The sequence below is a fragment of the Phyllostomus hastatus genome, unplaced genomic scaffold (genome assembly GCF_019186645.2).
Source record: "Phyllostomus hastatus isolate PE091 unplaced genomic scaffold, TTU_PhHast_1.1 phas_contig_38, whole genome shotgun sequence".
NCBI classification, from domain to species: domain Eukaryota; kingdom Metazoa; phylum Chordata; class Mammalia; order Chiroptera; family Phyllostomidae; genus Phyllostomus; species Phyllostomus hastatus.
In genome coordinates this window covers 28427283-28447964 of record NW_025333869.1, presented here as the reverse complement: position 1 = coordinate 28447964, position 20682 = coordinate 28427283, and the positions used below count along the sequence as shown (strand labels likewise).

At 36.9% G+C, this 20682-nt stretch overlaps 1 protein-coding gene across 2 annotated transcripts in view; it reads left to right on the top strand.

Moving 5' to 3' along the window:
* The first annotated feature begins 236 nt into the window (after positions 1-236).
* The window catches only part of SIRT1 (sirtuin 1), a 31590-nt gene continuing 11144 nt past the window's right edge, over positions 237-20682 (top strand). Inside the window, exons 1-7 of one of the 2 annotated variants that reach the window (XM_045842337.1) lie at positions 237-697; positions 2001-2114; positions 4100-4341; positions 5641-5793; positions 14942-15089; positions 16087-16166; positions 17287-17473. In XM_045842337.1, coding sequence (XP_045698293.1) covers positions 319-697; positions 2001-2114; positions 4100-4341; positions 5641-5793; positions 14942-15089; positions 16087-16166; positions 17287-17473 — 1303 coding nt within the window. In that variant the 5' untranslated portion in view covers positions 237-318. Of the gene's footprint in view, positions 698-2000; positions 2115-4099; positions 4342-5640; positions 5794-14283; positions 14409-14941; positions 15090-16086; positions 16167-17286; positions 17474-20682 lie in introns of those variants that run through there. The other variant, XM_045842338.1, reaches the window with a different exon arrangement.

The window sequence follows — 20682 nt, the reverse complement described above, 5'->3', positions numbered from 1 at the left end:
GGACGGCAGGAAAGAGAAGTTGAGAACGGGGCGACTTTGGCTGCACTACCCAGCCACCGCCAAGCGGTGGGGCTGCAGCAGTCAGGCTTCCCCTCCTGCCTTTCGCCGCCGCCGCCGCCACCGCCCGCCACGTGACCTGCGCTGTTGTGGTCGCGCCCGCTGGGGTGGCGGGAGACCCGGGGAAGGCGGGGGAGCCGGGGGGGGGGTCACGTGACCGGGTTTAAATCTCCCGCAGCCGGAGCCGCGGGGGCGCCAGCGCCGCGAGTGCGAGCGGGAGGAGAGGAGGCGAGGGAGGAGGGCAAGAGAGGCAGTTTGAAGATGGCGGATGAGGCGGCGCTCGCCCTTCAGCCCGGCGGCTCCCCTTCGGCGGTGGCGGCCGAGTGGGAGGCCCCGTCGCCGCCCACCGGGGAGCCTCTCAGCAAGAGGCCGCGGAGAGACGTCCCGGGCCTCGGATGGAGCCCGGGCGAGCCCGAAGAGGCAGCCCCTGAGCATGAGCTGCTTTCGGTGGCCGGGGACGGCCGGGCGGCGGCTGGCGGGGAGCAGGAGGCCCCGGCGACGGCAGGCGGAATAGGAGACAATGGGCCGGGCCTACAGGGCCTATCCCGGGACCCGCCACCGGCCGACGACTTCGACGACGAGGACGAAGACGAAGAGGGAGAGGAGGAGGAAGAGGCAGCGGCGGAGATTGAGTACCGAGGTACGCTGGACGCGGGCGGCAGGGACTGCGCATCCCCTCTCCTCCGTCTCCCAGGGCCCCTTCTGGTGTGGGGTAGGGCTGGGGGTGTCTGGGGAGGGGGTGGGGGCTCAGGGCTGGCTCCGCGGCGTCCGTTCCCTACCGCCGCCCTCAGCTGCGGGCCTCCGTGGCTGCCGGCAGGGCTGCGGGAGCGGCCGCGGGCTCTCTCCCTCCCGCTCCCCGCCCCGCCTTCCTCTGCGCGGCCTGGCGCTCTGCGTAGCTGCCGGGCTGCGAAGCTCTTGTAGCTTTTAGAATAAGTTTCTTTTCTTCTCCTAACCTTTTAGTATTTCGCTCTTGTTAAACATCATTCTCACCCCTCACCCCCACCCCAGCACACTAAAATCTGCAACTTTTGACTTTTGCATCGACCGACACCTGTACAAATTTGTGACGCTTCCCTTTCTTTTCCGAGAATCTTAATTTTTACATTTGTCTTAAATTTTCAAGAGCACAGCTGTTTCTAAAAACCGTTTCCTGGTGCAATTAATAGTGGGCATGGGAGAGTAGTAGTACTTTTACAGTACTTTATATGAATAGTATTCTTCCTCTAACGTTCTAACAGTTTTTAGATTAGGAATAATTCTTTGTGTGTATGTAACCTTGAAACACGAATTGACTTTTTTTCTGGTATAGTAAATCAGTTATGTTAGTTGTATATGTCAGGTCATCCTTGAGGGTATTTTATTTTCGATCTGAGGAGTTTCTGGCCTGAATAGATGCGCGTCTCTATCAATATTTGCATAAGTAAATCTAATCAGTGGGTTGTCGGACCGAATGTATAGAAACATGTACATTAGGGACTATATTCGTCAAAAGACTTCTCATTTTAAGAAATGTTTAATAGGGGAAACGAATAAGGCAAAGCTATGCTTATATGTTTAGAGAATTGCAAATTGCTGTGAATTCACTTCGACAACTTTTTATTTCAGTAAATGTTGGACAATTCTTATGAGTTGCATTATTTTGTGATTGATAAATCCAGTCTAACTAGATTACTGCTTTTTGTATTTGGACGTAGTAGACTTAAATTATGTCTAGATTTTTGATGAACTGAAACTTTTAGATTGTGGTTAGAATTCCTAAAGATGAGGATGTTCTGTGTCCATGAAACATGCAAGCTGACCCAGTAAGCATTCTTTACACAGGCTGTAGGATGTTAAGTGTTTTATTCAGTGAAAATCGGTACATTGTAACCATTACAGAGCTTCATACATTTCAGATGCAGATTGTTTTAGCAGCCTTGAATTACGTTTGGTTTCTTTTGCAGACAACCTGTTTCGTGATGAAATAATCACAAATGGTTTTCATTCGTGTGAAAGTGATGAGGATGATAGAGCCTCACATGCAAGCTCTAGTGACTGGACTCCAAGGCCAAGGATAGGTATGGTTTCACAGCTTTAGAGAGTAAATGCTGGTGGGTTTTTTTTTGTATTTGACTGTTATGCCAACCAAAAATATAGTGTTCTGCCCCCTTGTAACCTGGTGGTGAGGTTCCTTAGGTTCTTGCTAAGATTTAATGTCAACTTATGTTTTTTATAGGAAAAATCTAGGGCTTCTGTTTTTGTGGGGGGTTTTTTTGAAGATTTTATTTATTTATTTTTAGAGAGGGAAGGGAGGGAGAAAGAGAGAGAGAGAGAGAAACATCAATGTGCAGTTGCTGGGGGCCATGGCCTGCAACCCAGGCATGTGCCCTGACTGGGAATCGAACCTGCGATGCCTGGTTCGCAGCCTGCACTCAATCCACTGAGCTGTGCCAGCCAGGGCCTGTTTTTGTTTTTAAACAACTCAGGCCCATGGAAGCTGGCCTCTTGTATTTCCCAACCAAGTCCTACTTGTACCTCAGGCCCTTGGGTCCTTTTCACTTGTTTCCTCTCTGGAACGCTCTTCCTCCAGTTAGAGTAACTTGCTTTCTCACTTCCTAGTCTTCATTTTCTGTTAACATTTATCACTTCTTAACAAGCTCTGTATCTTAACTTTTTTATTGTTGTATTTCCTATACTAGAATAGAAGCCCTGCTGGGGACAGGGATTTTTTTTTTTTTTTTTTTTTTAGGATTTTTTTATTTATTTATTCATTTTAGAGAGGGAAGGGAGGGAGGGAGAGAGAAAGAGAAACATCAATGTGCGGTTGCTGGGGGTTATGGCCTGCAACCCAGGAATGTACCCCAGCTGGGAATCGAACCTGGGACACTTTGGTTCCCAGCCCGCGCTCAATCCACTGAGCTATACCAGCCAGGGCTTTGGACAGGGATTTTTTAATGATTTGTATACTATTTTGTCAGTTCCCATAAAAGTTCCTGGCACGTAATTTGTGCTTGGTAAATCTTTTTTTTTTTTTTTAAGATTTTATTTATTTATTTATAGAGAGGGAAGGGAGGGAGAAAGAGAGAGAAACATCAGTGTGCAGTTGCTGGGGGCCATGGCCTGCAACCCAGGCATGTGCCCTGACTAGGAATCGAACCTGCGATACTTTGGTTCGCAGCCTGCGCTCAATCCACTGAGCTATGTCCACCAGGGCAAGTAAATCTTTAACTATATGGATGATATGGGAAAGTACACAGGTGGGCAAAAGTAGGTTTACAGTTATGATACAAATAAGTGATATAATAATTAGTAATAACACAAGAATAAATTCTGTGTTTTGTGTACTCACAAAAGTAAATCTACTGCAGCAGTAGAGAACACTCTTAGGTATTTATACCAAAGTTACAACATGACCATCTTGAAAATGATCTTTTCTTAATGTGCTTTTATTCTTGACTACTTAAATATAGTGATTAGTTCCTCTTTAGTGTCTATAATATTACTGTATTTTTGGTTTTCTCAAGCTAGAAAACTGATCTAAGAAATGTCAGGGTAAAGAAATATGAATGCTTAAAATATCAGCTATATATATATATAATTTTGAGAGATGGGTTAAGATCAAATTAAATATTACGGGAAAAAATTTAATAAGGTGGTAGTTATGTATAAATTTCCTTAAATAGATATATAGATTTTCTTTTCCCTATGCCCTTAATGATAAACAGCATGAGGTTTAGGGATGGTAGGATCTTTCCTATATTTGTAGAACCCTTTTGTACATACTCCTGTTAGGAATTGTGTATTTCTGGATTGTAACCATCAAAATTTAACTCTTGTATTTTATGGTTCAAGGGGCAGACCCAACTCTTGATTGGATCTTTCCAATTTCATTGGGATACTGCATTAGCTCTGAGAATGTTGTGAGAATGAAATAACTTTATAATGCACTTTATTACTTGATTAAAAAACCTTAAAAATTGCTAATTCATTACTTCAGAAAATAAATGAGATTTTTAATTACTTGGATATGGATTTGATCTAATTCTTTGCCCTCTTAATATAGGTCCATATGCTTTTGTTCAGCAACATCTCATGATCGGCACAGATCCTCGAACAATTCTTAAAGATTTACTACCAGAAACAATTCCTCCACCTGAATTGGATGATATGACACTGTGGCAGATTGTTATTAATATCCTTTCAGAACCACCAAAAAGGAAAAAAAGAAAAGATATTAATACAATTGAAGATGCTGTGAAATTACTGCAGGAATGCAAAAAAATAATAGTTCTAACTGGAGCTGGGGTATGTAACATGTATAAAACACTGGTAAAAAGGAGGAGGTGGCAAATGTTTTTTCTTACGCCTTTTAACATTTTTTTACGCCAATTAAACATTTTTCTGGTGTAGAAGAATATATCCTTACATGATAATGGGCATTTTTGTTTGGAAATGGCTAAATGGGGAATGCAGAAGCAGTTGCCAAATTGGTTCAGTTTTTAAAAACCTCTCTAACAACCTTAAAAATGGTTTGTTTCTGTTTATTAGTACAGCAGGTATACAGAATTAAGGCAAGACTTTTACCTACATTACACCACAGGTCCTAAAGGAGATTCAGAGAATTCTGCTTGCATTAAAGTGTGTCGGGGTGTGATGGAGAAATTGGGTATTTGTTCCATCTTCGTAGGGAAACCAGGAGCCCAATTGATGTTCACAAGTAAAGAATTTAGTGTTAGGAAGGTAACAGATTCCTACCTCCCCTCCATTTAAATTAAGGTGATATGATTGTGATGGCTTGACATTATTTGCCTGCCTATAAGATTGCAGTTAACTAGCTATGTAAGGCTGTTGTTGTGTTTGTGTATTGAATACAAAATATGCTTGTTGGGGACCAGAGTGATGCTGGAGTAAAATTCAGTCTTGCTTTCTGCCCTTTTGAGTTAAGGGGGATATGTCACTTAATCTTAAATGATCATCAACAATGGTAGTACTTTGCTCCCAGGCATGATTTAGACATGTTTGGTTTATGCTGAGGTCAAAGTGGAGTCGACACTGGTAGAATTGTGAAACAAAAAGGTAATACTGAAATCTCTGTTTGATTGTCAGGGTTTATTTGTAGAAAAAGCATAGTGTCTAAATCTATTCTTAAACATTAAGAATTGAAATATTGTACAACAAAATATTTTAAAGAAAAGACAGAAGTTTAGTATTTTTGAAGTAGTAGGCCCTTGACCAGATGAGAAGTTCTTTGGAAATACTTGACTATAATAGAAATTCTTGCCCTCTTTCTGGTTAAAATAACTGAAATTACTTACTCTCTTCTCAGTCAAATTGCTGTTGCTTTAATTTGTTGGTTAAATGCTTGAAGGTTTGAAATTTGCCTGACTTAAAATTCCTTTCCCCATTGTGAATGGACTCTGATGGATTTAGTTATACTTGTTTTGGGAGTGTTTTATTCATATTTTAAATTGGAATAGGGTGGTATTTCTGTTCCCCAAAAGAAGTTTAAAACATTTCTCAGCCCCTCCCTAAATGTATAAGAGAGCAATTATAAAGGTTGAGGTAGAAGATTTAATTATACAAATTATGCCATACATATTGCAGGTTTCTGTTTCTTGTGGAATACCTGACTTCAGGTCAAGAGATGGTATTTATGCTCGCCTTGCAGTAGACTTCCCAGATCTTCCAGATCCTCAAGCAATGTTTGATATTGAATATTTCAGAAAAGATCCAAGACCATTCTTCAAGTTTGCAAAGGTACTATGAACTCTTCTAGTTGTCCCATTGAGTCATAAAGATTTTAACATCTGCTTTGGTATGGTTTATATTGACCAGATCTTAACACATGAGGATGTGCCTGAAAATTTGTGATTAAGGGCAGAGAAGATTCTAAGGCTGCATTTTAGTCAAGAGTGCTCTGTTCTGCTCTAGAATCTCTAGAGTTGCATAGTCCAGTTTGGGCTTTTGTTTCATGCTCTTACTATTGTTACTAGAAAATTTAAAATTACATACATGGCTCACATTATATTTCTATTGGGTGGCTCAACTGTAGAATACAACGCTTGGTAATACATTACATTATACTGGAGATTTTCTTTTTTTTTTTTTAATTGATTTTGAGGGTGAGGAGAGAGAGAAACCTTGATTTGTTGTTCCACTCACTTATGCATTCATTGGTTGTTTTCTTGTATATGCCCTTACTGGGATTGAACACACAACCCATGGCATATCAGGACAGTGCTTTAACCAACTGAGCTACCCGATAGGGCTATCCCAGTGATTTTCAACTGGTGTGCCACAAGAATTTTTAAAACATGCAGTACCTGACTATTTTGTGAGGCACTGACTTCTTTTCCCTTTGATTGTCAAATAAAAAGATGACAACAGCCAGCACAACAAAGAATAGCCAAGCCATCCTGTGTGAATGAATCAAAATTGTACCTGTTTGTTTTTGTTTTGTTTCTTTTTCATATTGGCAAAAAATATATAATGCATTTTTGGTATGCTACAGAATTTTTGTGATTAGTTTATATGTCCATGAGATGAAAAAGGTTGAATATTGCTGCATTATACCATAGCCCAAGAGATTTTAGTCATTGGAAAACTTTTTTTTCTCCATAGTTTAGTCTTATGGAAAGAAATTGTAAAATTGTTATTGCTGAGCTTCAGTATATTTGAAAAAGAGGCTATTGTATTAGTGACTAATTTTAGTGAATCTAGAAATTAAATGAACCTGAATTTTAATTAAAGGATAACCTCAGCTACTTCCAAAGCATGTGGTTTATTTACATAACTATAGGAAAAGCTCTGCTAATTCAGAATAATGGAGTTTAATTTGACTTGTCTCTGAAGAAATACTTTGTTTCAGCCAAGTGTGGTTAAGTAGGAATTAGAGTAAAATGTGGAAGTCATATTTAAGTCTCTTGAATATGAAATAATTACTAAAACTGAAAGCTCAATTTGAGAAATTTTCAGGCTCCTAAGAGAATTTGTAATTTTTCTGTCCAACATAAAACTTGTGAAAATTTTGAACTTTTTACTTTATATCAGCATAAAGTAATGATGATTATTTATATCTAGCCTTTAAAACAGACACCTGGTTCACACTGAATTACATAAATAATGTAAAAGTAGTTTTTAAAAATTTTTCTTTTTCTTAATTGTGGGAGTATGAATTAGTGAAGATTTACTGTTTAAACTTACTGGTGCTAGTAGTACCAATGCCTGATTTTGCAGACCAATGAAATATTTAGTGATAGGTTTCTTGAATTGAATCTAAGACACTGGCATTGTAACAGCTCTAGTTAGCAGAAATTAAAACTTTTAGAAGATAGCAAGTAACTAGAAATTACTTTGAGCTTACATATGATTATAAATGCTCAATTCACTAGGCCATTTATAAAATGTTAGTAACACTTGTAATTCTGTGTTTTTTAAAATTTCTTGATTTTTAGAGAGCGGGGGAGAGGAACATCAATTTGTTGTTCCACTTATTTATGCATTCATTGATTGGTTCTTGTATGTGCCCTGACTGGGGATCGAACCTGCAGCCTTGTGCATAGGGTTGATGTTCTAACCACCTGAGCTACTAGGCCTAGGGCCTGTAATTCTGTGTTCTGAGAGGAAATAAAACACGTTGCCCAAACTAACTTGTCAGTCCCCACCACCCTCTTACCACTTCAGTGTGTACTAAATTGCTCAGTAAAGTAGTAACCTGACACTTGGAAAAAAGTGGTAACTGAGAATAGAAATAGCAAAGTGAGAAAGATTGTAAACTTAGTTGTCTAATACACAAACTGTGTATTCATTAGTAGCATAAACTAGATTTGAGAATCTGTTGAAGCAATTCAAAATTACAATGATAAAGAGAAATTATAAGAACTTTAAAAAGTGCACTTAATAGAAATCTAGGTAGAGCATAAGAGGAAGTAAAATGTGAGTTACAATAAAAATGGCACACTGTTAATGTGTTACAGTGTTCTTAATCACTGTGTATAGATTATATACCACCTGGGAGAAGAAAGGGCCCAAGTGAAAAGTATTTTTCACTTTTCCATAAAAGTTTTTTTAAATTTATGTATATTTTTATTAATAAAATGAAAAAAGTTCATATAAACTTAATTTTGCCTGATTATTTTCCAGAGTTTTCATTTCAGTTATGTTAAGAGTTAAATAATTAAAGCCCTGGCTGGTGTAGCTCAGTGGATTGAGTGCGGGCTGTGAACCAAAGCATGCCAGGTTCGATTCCTAGTCAGGGCACATGCCTGGGTTGCAGGCCAATGGCCCCCAGCAACCACACATTGATGTTTCTCTCTTTCTCCCTCCCTTCCCTCTCTAAAAATAAGTAAATAAAATCTTTAAAAAACAAAGAGTTAAATAATTAACCTTTATGCCCTGACCAGTGTGACTCAGTTGGTTGGGCATCGTCCAGAAAATTGCAGAGTCACCTGTCAGAGCACATGCCTAGGTAAGTGCGTTCAGTCCCTGGTCGGGGCATGTGCCTAGCAACTGAGTGGTTTCTGTCTCAGGTGGATAGTTCTTTCCCTCTCTTTCTCCCTCCCTACCCCTTTCACTAAAAATAAATTAATATAAATAAAACACGTTTGTAACTACTACTTACATAGAACTGTTGTACTATACTTCTCACTTTAGGAACTGCCTAAAAGAAAGCATCTAGTTGCTGAAGTAGGACTTAAATAGTAATAGGAAGAAGAGACTGATTTGTTCTTGGGCCTAAAAATAAATAATTGGGGGGAAAGGTTAAGGAGAAATAAGTAAGGGCAAGAAATGATGAAGTACAATATCCAAAAAAATGGAAGATGGGGGAGGATATGTAAATATTGTTATATTACTAGATTCATAAAATATAACGAATAAAATACTAATGATCTAAAATTTTCTACCAGTTGCTAAACTAGGCAGAAAGTTTAAGATGGTTTATGTTTTTTGCTAGTTATGAGAGTAAATGATTATAGAAGCTATTAGTGAAATTTAGACATTTTGGAAGGAAGGAATTTCCTTAAGTGTATGTAATTACTGAGAAGAAACTTAGATTTCATTTAGAGACTGGAAATTCCAAGTAATGGAGAGGTGTGTTAAAGAGATTACTGGCCCATTAGAGCGGTTTCTCAATCTGTGGGTAGTTCTTTGCTATGAGGAACTGTCCTATGCATTGTAGAGTATTTAGCAGCATCCCTCTTCCATTAAGTGCCATTAACACCCCCACCCACAGTCTTCACAATCAAAAATGTCTCCATACATTGCTAAGTGACCCCTGCAGAATTGCTCCCTGTTTGAGCACTATTGTAATACAGTGTGCCTAACTGTGTTACCACTTTGAAATTTTTTACACAAGAACAATTAAGGCCAGCGTTAAAGCTGTATAGCCATGTCCTGAACCATCATCCTGCTGCATAATAAGGGCTCCCAGGAGTCTAGGATAATTGACTGATGCTGATAAGATTGGTTGTATTAAGAGTCAGTTAAAAAAGAAACAAAACTTTTTTTTAAAAGACTTTGTGGAAAGAGTGTATTTGCTCTCTGTATTTCAGTGAATATTTTCCCCTAAAACTGATTAAAACTCAAGAAAAAGTAGAGGGGAAAATGTGAACTGAATTTTACTTAATTCCAAAAATGTATCTTTATATTTCTTCAATAAATTCTCACATTGTTGATAATGTGTTAACATACCAGATTATATAATTATAAAAGTTAAGGAATCTTAAAGTCAGTTCATTACCAAAAAAATTTTAAAAATTACCCCAAATAGCCTCAGTCCTATTGACCTGAAAATAATATGTTAATACTGATTATATGTGGATTATAGATGTATAAATGAGTATAAAGTATTATAGCTGGATATATGTTGCATTTTTATTATAAAAATGGGCTCTTTTTCCTACTGATTTGGGTTTGTACTATTCTCTATTTAATAAACTTTTTCTCTCAGACACTTGAATACTTTATATTGTCATAGTGTTCAAGTGGTATACTGAAACAAAACTAACCCTGCAAGTATACATTTGAATATTTCCTACTTTCTGTTGTTACAAAGTGTTGCTTTGATTATCCTTTTTGGTGTGTTTCCAGTGTTCTTAGGATAACTCCTGAAAAGGAAACTAAGGGTCCTGATAATATTTTGCTGTATTGCCATCTGTGAAGGTTAATAAAATACACTCCCATCAGAAGTGTATGAGAAGGCTGATCAAGCATGCCTAAACCCTAACCCTCCCTCAAGTCCTCCGCCATACATTATTAGCATTTAAATATTTTTAAAGAACTGTATGTGTGTATGTATTATGAATATGTTTTAAATTGAAATTTAAACAGTACAATATATAAACTAGTTGGCCTCTTTCTTTAATATTCTTTATCTCTAATCTCTTTCCTCAAAGGTTACCATGTTTTCTTGGGCCTTCCAGAGGAAAGAAAAAATTGAGTAAACCTGTTTGTGTGTGGTGGTCGGGGGGCGGCAACAGAGGGTCATTATTGTAAATTTCTAGTAATACTTTTAAAATGATGACTGCCCTGACCGGTGTGGCTCAGTTTGTAGGGTGTCATTCCGCCAAGCATTGCTGGCTTGATTCCCTGACAGGGCATGTGCCTAGGTTGCGGGGTTTGGTCCCCGGAGGGGGTGTGTGTGAGGCAGCCTATCGATATTTCTCTCCCTTTTTCTCCCTCCTTCCCCTCTCTCTAAAAAAATAAAAATAAAATCTTAGAGAAATAGGATAAAAATGATTACTAACAGAATTATACACCTGTTTCTTGAACGTTGTTTTTTCCCCCACTTAATATTCTTGGAAATAGTTTCATAATGGCACTTAACAGATATAACTTATTTTTATGAAAAGGTTGTAGAGTGTTTTATAGTTGCACCACATGTATTTAATCAGTCTTCTATTAATGGAGATAACGAGTTTTTAAGGCAGTTAAAACCAGTTTAATAGAAAAATATGGCATCTTTTCTCATTAATGTTCTGTTTTAATATATTAATGTGAAGGATTGCTTTTTACTACTGGCTATGTGTATATCCTTGAATCATCTGATCTTAGATATTTTGTCCCAGGGGATGTTTTTATTTTACTGATTTATGGGAACATTATGTATTCTTGAAGAGTGTTTTCATGTTAGAGGATTGGAATTGTAGCCTCCAGTAATCCCATGAAGATGTGGAAAATGCAGTATACATATTAGACTAGTTAGCAGTATATAACAGAAATGATACAGCCTAAAGGAAAATATGAAACTTGAGGCTGAAGGATCAAACACTGAAAAAGTACTACATAGTGGTTAAGAGCCACACTTTGGTGTCAAAACAAGGTTTGAATGATAGCTCTGCTACTTACTGATTCTTGTGACTTTTGACAAGTTATTGTGGTTTCGTTTTTTCATCTGCAAAAGGGGGTATGTACTCTACAGCATGGTTAGCAAATCTTTTCTCTGTATGGCCAGGTAGTGAATGTGATCTGCTTTGTGGATGACCTAAGAGCTTTGTCATATGTTCTTTGTTTTCCTGTGCAAGCTTTTAAAATTTAAAAACCCAGCCCTCAGCCTCATCTATATAGCATTCTATTAAATTGCTCCTGTTATGTCTAGTACATTAAAACTTCATTAAATGGTAACTAACAGCTTAATTAATTGAAATTCTATTGTGTTAAGTTAGTACAGGGATTGGCAAACTATAGCCTCAGTCTGTATATGGCCCATTGTTTTTGTACAGGTCATGAGCTAAAAGTTTTTAAGTGAGAGGGAAACATAGCAAAAGAATAGTTTTTTTTATGACATATGAACATTATATGAAAATTCTAATGTTAGTGACCATAAATAAAGCATTATTAGAAGACAGCATGCTTATTCATTTTTGTATTGTCTGTGGCACTTTTACACTACAGTGGAAGATTGAGTAATTGCAACAGAGACCATAGGGAGGACAAAAGGCTTCCTGGCCTGCAAAGCCTTAAACATTTACTGCCTGGTGTCCCTGTGTGGAAACAGTTTGCTGAACCTTGACTCAAGGAGCCAGACTTTTAAGAAAAAAAAAAAAAAAATAGAAAAGCAGTTGAATTTCTCTGTCAGGTGACCATAATTTGTAAGTGCTGATTAGGTAAGATACTGAATAGCTTATTCAAGTGTGGTTTTTTGGAATGAATGAAACAAAGGACTATGAGAATTTTCCTAACCAGGATCAATGGAGTTTCACTTCTCTTTTTGTCTGCATGGAGATTTTAGGTAGTTTATTACCGACTCTACTTACTGCCTCCCTCTGCTCTGTAGAGGAGGTGGATATTAGCAAATAGTGGCATCTCACATATTGATGAGTCCTTTTGTTTCTGAGAGGTTAATATCCCTGCCTTTGACTGGGGTCTCATTTATATTGCTAGAAATTTTGAGAAGAAACCAAGCAGAGAGCCATTATTTCCTCATGAAAACTCACTATCGCAGGTAATTCTAAGCTTTAGTTTGGACCACTTTGCTTGCCTATGGACAATTACGGGGTTGTTTGTATATTTTTGCACACAGCTGTGTGGAAGCAACATGCTTTTTAAAAAAGTGTCTTGAGCCTTGGCAATAACATATTGGCCCAGTCCACATGTTGGTTCCTTAACAAGTCTTGAGGATATTCAAATTTGGGGGTAGCCTGTCTTGTTTAGAACAGGGCTAGCATGCCACAGTTCCAACATGGAAGAATTAAACCATACTTTAGCTAAGTTTTATCCTCAGCCATTTGTTTTTCAGCAACTTTTCATAAAGAGCCTGCTTTAAAGTAGTTTCTATTAAAACAGTCTGTCCAGAACAATTTTTGTTCATTATTTTAGATTATGTTCCTTAGTTTGAATACAATATTTAAACCTAATGATTTAGACATGGTCCACTGTATATTTGAAAGAAAATAAAGTTAGGATTTACATCACTTGGGTTCTAACATGTAAAATTTAGGCTTATAAAATGAAACAAAACCTCATAAATATGATTCCCAACTACAGGAATTAATTCATAACTTTAAGGGCTAAACTACCCTGAACAGTTACGATTTGGACATGAAGGGAAACTGGAGTGTAGAGCTGAATCTAGTATCTATATGTCTTTGTGCTTCTTACCTTTCCTTTTAAGAGGGGGTGGGGAAAAAGGCACACAAAATTCATTTCAGTAGTGTGGAGTCTTGGCGTCTTAGAGTCTTGCTCCCTGACTCTGTTCTGGAGGTCATTTGTTGTTTTGTTTGGCATACTGTTACCACATTTCTTCCTACTATAGATCTTATTTTATCTGTTGCTTAGCGTATTCTAGTATTTGTTAAAACACTAGAATAGCTATTTCCAGAGGGAGCTCTAATAAAATAATACGGTGTTTAATCTTCTAAATGTAAATATGAATATACTAGAACAAAGCACCTTGGGGCTAAAACAATGGACAGTATAGCACAACACAGTGACGTAGAACACAATGTAGCTCTCAGTTTTTAATAAACGTTAGCTTTGTTAAGCTGTTCATTTGTTACTTCCTTTTTATGCATTAGCTATTTTTTAAATTGCAAAGTTCATGAAATTTCATGACAAAAATTTGAATGTGAGGCCAAATTTGTGGATTTTTGTATAACAGTTTTCAGCAGCATATGGACATGTATGTGGTAGTGTTATAAGGAGATTGCTCAAGAGGTATCCCTGTAGTTTTTTGAAATTTGAAATAATTAAATAGGTTAAAAGTAAAGTCATCTATAATTTTGTTAAACTTTTTTGTATAATAATTGGAAGTGGAAGTTCCCCGACCTGTTTATAGCTTGTTTGTATCCTTCCTGTCTTGATGTTTATGTGAACACATATACATGTGCATATTCCACTTTTGCTTACAAAACAGTAAAAACAAAACACCAGTGACTAATTTGCTTTTTTCATGTATGTCATGGACCATCTTTCAGGTCAGTGCATCCAAACCACCCTTATTAATTTTAATGCCTCATACTCCACTGTTATGGATGGTACCATATATTTACAACCGGTTGGTCCCCTATTGATGGACATGCGGTTGTGTCTAGTTTTTTGCTAGCATTGTAATAGGTTAGAGGCTGTAATGGATGGTAAGGAAGTAGGTAGCATCACTACTTTAATGGAAAAAGTAGAGAAGAAACTTCCTTTGCCATAATCACTTACTAAATGAAATAAAAAACACTGTCAAAAGTTGAGAGGACCAAAATTGATACTTTTTCTCTGATCTTTTTGCCATGTGTATATCTGAATTCTTTGTTTTTAAAGAAGAAACAGCATTGAAGCATTATTTGGGGGGAAAAACACACACACAAAATCCAGCAACTCAGCATTCATGAGCAACTCTATACTATACCAGTATGTGCCTGTGCAGTGGAAGGAAAACAATTTTGGTAAGGAATTAAAACTTTAGCTTTAAACTTCCAACAGGTTGATATTTATAATGAATGATGAATCAAAACATTTTAATATTCGTATGTTGACAGTACCTTTTTTTAGTTTTAAAAAGTCACCATACCTTTGGTATCTTTAATTTCAGTTTAAACTATTCCCCTTTTCCTTTAAAAAAAAAAATAAACAAAAACCATGAATTAGCAGCCAACAAAAGTTAGATACATCCTTACTGTTTCCTCTGACTTTTATTAAAATATCTGTTAACATTTATTAGAGATGTTTATGGGTCAACTTTATCCTTTCCTTCAAGGGGCCTGGTTCACTAATTGCTGAGTTTTATATCACAATCCTTTCATTAAGTGTGCGTTGCACCCATCTAGATGCTTTGAGATGCTCATGTAGTTTTTAAATTATTTATACATGGGGGATTATCACTGGTAGTTTTTTTGTTGTTGTTGTTAAAACTAAATATATGACATCTGTTGTACTTACTTCTTAAAAGTAATCTTTTTTCTGCTTTTGCATTATATAGGAAATATATCCTGGACAGTTCCAACCATCTCTCTGTCACAAATTCATAGCCTTGTCAGATAAAGAAGGAAAACTACTTCGCAACTACACTCAGAATATAGATACACTGGAACAGGTTGCAGGAATCCAAAGGATAATTCAGTGTCATGGTTAGTAAACTTCAGGATTGCTTTCTGTTAGTTTTGTTTTCTAGGAAAATTTAGGATTAGAAAGGAGGCTGCCATCCAGGAATGGAGATTGAGCTTTATTATTATGTTATTGATGTTGATGTTTCATTGTAGATAAAATCAGAAAAGTAGAATGCAAAAAAATCGAAACCAGAAGTATTATTAGCCTTGACACTTTATTGTATGAAACATCAGAAATCAACGTGCTTTGGGATTTCAAAAGATGTAGCAGTTGCATTCCATTAAAGTCTTTTAAGTAATTTTTTTTAAAGATTTTATTTATGTTTAGAGAGAGGGGAAGGGAGGAAGAAAGAGGAGGAGAGAAACATCAGTATGTGGTTGCTCTTTGTGCACCCCCTGCTGGGGACCTGGCCCACAACCCAGGCATGTGCCTTGACTGGAAATCGAACCAGCGACCCTTTGGTTCACAGGCTGGCACTCAATCCACTGAGCCACACCAGCCAGGGCTTAAGTAACCTTTCTTGATTACGAAAGTAATATTAGCTATGTATGGAAAAGAAAATGACATCTTTAGATTATGAAACCAAAGTAACTGGGTAGTTCAGGTGAACAGAATTCAAATATTTCAAGCTAGCACAAGTATGAACAGAACATTTCTTTATGTATGTAAACTGTTTTTAAAACACAACTGTCAATTAAGCGAAGGCAATACATTGTTGTTGTAACCTTCCAATCTGATAGAGTTTTAGCTCTGGAACAGTTTGTTTATTTTATTGAAAAGAGTAGCTTTAGGGGAGTCATCATTGTATCAACAGCTCATCAATTGATGATTGGATTCTCTCCTTATTTATTATATAAGCATTTTAATTGTTCATCCTCTAGATTCTCCTGAGGAATCTCTTATCATTTTTAAATAATCTAAATTCTGGTTAGGCTATTTTATATTCTAACCTTTGTAGCATGTTTAATAAAGGCAAACGTACTTAAATAAAACACATAACATGTTGGTTGTTTTTAGGTTCCTTTGCAGCAGCATCTTGCCTGATATGTAAATACAAAGTTGACTGTGAAGCTGTAAGAGGAGATATTTTTAATCAGGTAATCTATCACCCATATTTTAGGCATTGTGCATGTCTCTGTTTTTTTTCTTCTTTTACCCCTCAAACCTTTTTTTTCTGAAAGTATTTATAGGACACAGAAATATCCAGAAAGAGAGTGTTATCATTGGGAATTCTGGTCAAATACATTAAGAACCTTTCAATACTTGAATTTGAAAACATTGGTCCATAATGTCTCTAAAACCATAAAATTGGCTCTTTAATATTGAAGACTAAAATAAAAACCCAGATTATGAGTGAGGTGTTGCTCTATTATTTTTTCTCCTTACTCTCTATTTTGTTGGTTTTTTTTTTTTTTTAATTTTATCTATTTTTAGAGAGGGGAGGGGTGGGAGAAAGAGAAGTGACACATCAATGTATGGTTGCCTCTTGGATGTGCCCCTCCCCCCCATGGGCACTGGAGTCCTGGCCCACAACCCAGGCATATGCCCTGATTGGGGATTGAACCGGCAACACTTTTGTTTGCAGTTCGGCATTCAGTCCACTGAGCCACACCAGCCAGAGCTTTACTGTCTGTTTTTAGTGCCTTTTAGATTCACAGTCTTATAGTAGGTTGGTAATTCTTTTAAAAAAATTACTGCAAAAGGTATTTCATTTATGCTCACTGCCAAAATACAAGAAAATAGGCAAAGAATAAAAACCATCCAGAAATAAATTCTATTTATTTACTTTCATATGTAATCATAGATAATTATGAGGAGGATAGTATATTAAAATGGAATCATTGTGTTTTACAAACTTATTTTTAAGGGATTAAGTCTGTATAGTGTGTATGTGTATACATATATACACATCATGCTGGTTCTTTTAATATACAGTGAACCCTTGAATATCAAATGTAGGTTTGTACAGGTATATAATATACACAGATAATAGCAACATTGTTATTTCATTGTGTGTTAATAAGCAGATGTTCAGTGACAACTGACATTGATGTTTAGGTTGTATCCAGTTTCCCTGCTAGTTGTTCACAGCTTTTCTGGTTTCTTTGATTCTCTTTGATTTTGAATGGAATTCTTACGAAGTGTGGAAATGTTGACTGTTTGTAACTTGGGCTTTCCCTTCTCTTCCCGACCTCATCCAAAATCTGAAACATGCAGGTGGTTCCTCGATGTCCCAGGTGCCCAGCTGATGAGCCACTTGCTATTATGAAACCAGAGATTGTCTTTTTTGGTGAAAATTTACCAGAACAGTTTCATAGAGCCATGAAGTATGACAAAGATGAAGTTGATCTCCTCATTGTCATTGGGTCTTCCCTGAAAGTAAGACCAGTAGCACTAATTCCAAGTAAGTTTGTGATGATTTTTAGAGAATATTTCCATATATATCACCATGGGTTGTGAGTCTGTCACAACCCCTGTGGGTCAATCGAATTGACCCCAGTGATCTTACTCTGTTTCTGAAAGAGAGGTGAAGAACTAAACTTAATTTTTTAGGTGCTGTTGTTCATGAAGACTTTCAGACTTTTGGTGGGGTGGGGAGGGGAGAGCAGTGTCAAAACAAAAATAATGGCAGGTTCTGATGTCTATGAAAAATTAAGATAAAGGGAAACAGTTCAGCTTTAAGTTAAAATGTATAGCTTGATAGAAGTATAACATGCTGTATAAGATAGCATTTGGGGATTCAGAATGATTGGCTTGTATTTGTAAAAATAACAATCATGCCTTGTCATAATTGTTGTTTGTGGTATACTTTATCCGTAAGGGTGTTTGTGTGTATAAAAATGCTCAAATACAGTTGAAGTCCTTATTGCTGTCAGGAATATTTCCTTAATACATGCTGTTGTACCTTTTTTTCTCTCTCTAGTGAGGAAGCAAGGGAGAGGAGGAAGGTAAAGGGACTAACTCACTAGCATCAGGTGTGCCCTAAAAAATGAAGGAAGGAGAAAAGGAGAGAATATCAAACCCTTAACCAGAGAATTAAATTAGACTCCTACAGCAGCAATCAAATAGGCAGCCAGAGTAAACACTTGGAAGAAACAAGGATTTAAACTGTCTAATTCTGTCTTTTTCCTACACTATATGTAGTCACTTTTAGCAGTGTAACTCCGTCTTCCTTAAATAACTGAAATTCTTTTAATTACAATATAGGACAATTTGTAATTAAATAAAACATGAAAATTTAATGTAGAAATTCCTTTATTTTTTTCCTCCTTAAAGATAAGGCAGAGATTTTTTTTTTTACCTTCACCCAATGATAACGTTCATTGACTTTTAGAGAGAGAAACAGCAATTGGCCACTTCATGTACATACCCCGACCAGGGATTGAATCCGCAATTTAGGTATGTGTCCTGACCGGGAATTGAACCCTCATCCTTTGTTGTAAATGATGATGCTCCAACCAACTGAGCCACCCGGCCAAGGCAATATGATCATGATTTGTATCCTTCATTTTGTTTATGGTTGTTCACATTAATTGATTTGTAGATACTGAACAAACCTTGCATCCCAGCAATAAATCCCACTTGGTTGTGGTATATGGTTTTTTACTATATTGCTGGATTCAGTTTGCTAATACTTTGTTGAAGATTTTTGTATCTGTGTTTATTAGGGATATTGTCCATAGTTTTCTTTTTTTTCCTATTTGTAGTGCTTTTGGTTTTGGTTTCAGAGTACTACTGGCCTTGTAAAATGAATTTGGGAACTTTCCCTTCTCTTCAATTTTTTGGAATAGTTTTAAGAAGTATATGTATTCATTTCATTCTTCTGAACGTTTGGGAAAATTCACCTGTGAAAGCATGTGGTTGAGGACTCTTGTTTATCAAGGGTTTTTTTTGATTACTGGTTTAGATTTTGTTAGTATTTATCAGGCTGTTCAGATTTTGTGTTTCTTCTGATTCAGTCTTGGTAGCTTATGTTTCTAGGAATGTATCCATTTCTTCCTGGTTGTCTGATTTGTTGGCATATAATTGTAGTATTTTCTCATAATTTATTGTATTTCTGTAGTATCAGTTGTTACGTCTTTCTGATTTTTGAAATTTTATTTATTTGGTCTCTTGATGAATCTGGCTCAAGGGTTATAGTTTGTTTTTTAAGGATTATTGATTTTGTTTATCTTTTCAAATACCTACTCTTGGTTTTTTATTGGTCTTTGGTATTTTTAGATTACATTGCATTGCTTCCAATTTAATCTGTATTATTTCCTTCTATTCACTTTGGTCTTTGTTCTTGTTTTTCTAGTTCCTTTGGGTGTAAGGTTAGATTATTATTTAAAGCTTTTCTTGTTTCTGGAGGTAAGCCTGTGTTGCTATGAATTTCCTTCTTGGAATTCGTTGGCTGTATTCCATTGATTTGGGGGCCATTGTATTTCATTTATCTAAGGTATCCTTTCATTCTGTACTGGCATGTTATTTAGCCTCCATGTGTTTTTTTGTTTTTGTTGTTTTGTGTTTTTGGTTTTCTTGTAATTGATTTCTAGTATATACCATTGTGGTCAGAGATGTTTGATATGATTTCAGTCTTCTTAAATGTAGAGGTCTGACCTGGAAAATAACCCATGTGCACTTGAAAAGAATATACATTCTGCTGCTTTTGGGTGAAATGTCCTGAAAAATCTCAACCAAATCCATCGGTCTATCATTTAAAGGCACTTTTCTTATTGATTTTCTGTCTAAATGATCTACCTACCCATTGATGTCCAAGTCCTGTACTTTACTGTATTACTGTTGATCTCTCCCTTTATAGTTTTAGGTTGTCCTACATTGGAAGCATTGATGTTTACAAATTATATCATTTTCTTGAAATGGTTCCCTTTATCATTATGTCTCTTGTTCCAGCCTCTGTTTTTATTTATTTATTTATTTATTTATTTATTTATTTATGAGAGAGAGGAAGGGAGAAAGAGGGAAGCATCTATTTGTTGTTCCCCTTATTTATGCATTCATCAGCTGATTCTTGTATGTGCCCTGGCTGGAGATTAAACCTGCAATCTTGGCATATTGGGATGATGCTCCAATTAACCAAGACACCCGGCCAGGGCTTAACAGCCTTTCTTTTAAATTCTGTTTTGTGATAGAAGTATTGGTACTTCAGCTTTTTTCCCTTCCATTTTTAATTTGCATGAAATACCTGTTTCCATCCCTTTATTTTCAGTCTGTGTGTGTCTTTAGATTTGAAGTGGGTCTCTTGTAGGCAGCATGTATAAAGGTTTTGTTTTTATCCATTCAGCCACCCTTGTCTTTTGATTGGAATACTTAATTTACATTTAAAGTAATTATTGATAGCTATGTAGTTATTGCTGTTTTGTTGTTTTCTGTTTTTGTAGTTCTCTCTGTTTACCTTGTACTTCAGTACCCACCTACTTTTAGAGCAGGCTATTTTAAGTTGATGGCTCTTAAGTTTGAACACATTCTAAAATCATTACAGCCCTAGCTGGTGTGGCTCAGTGGATGGAACACCAACCTGTGAACCAAAAGGTCACTGGTTTAATTCTGGTCAGAGTACAAGCTTAGGTTGCAGGCCAGGTCCCCAGTTGGGGGTGTGCCAGAGGCAACTGT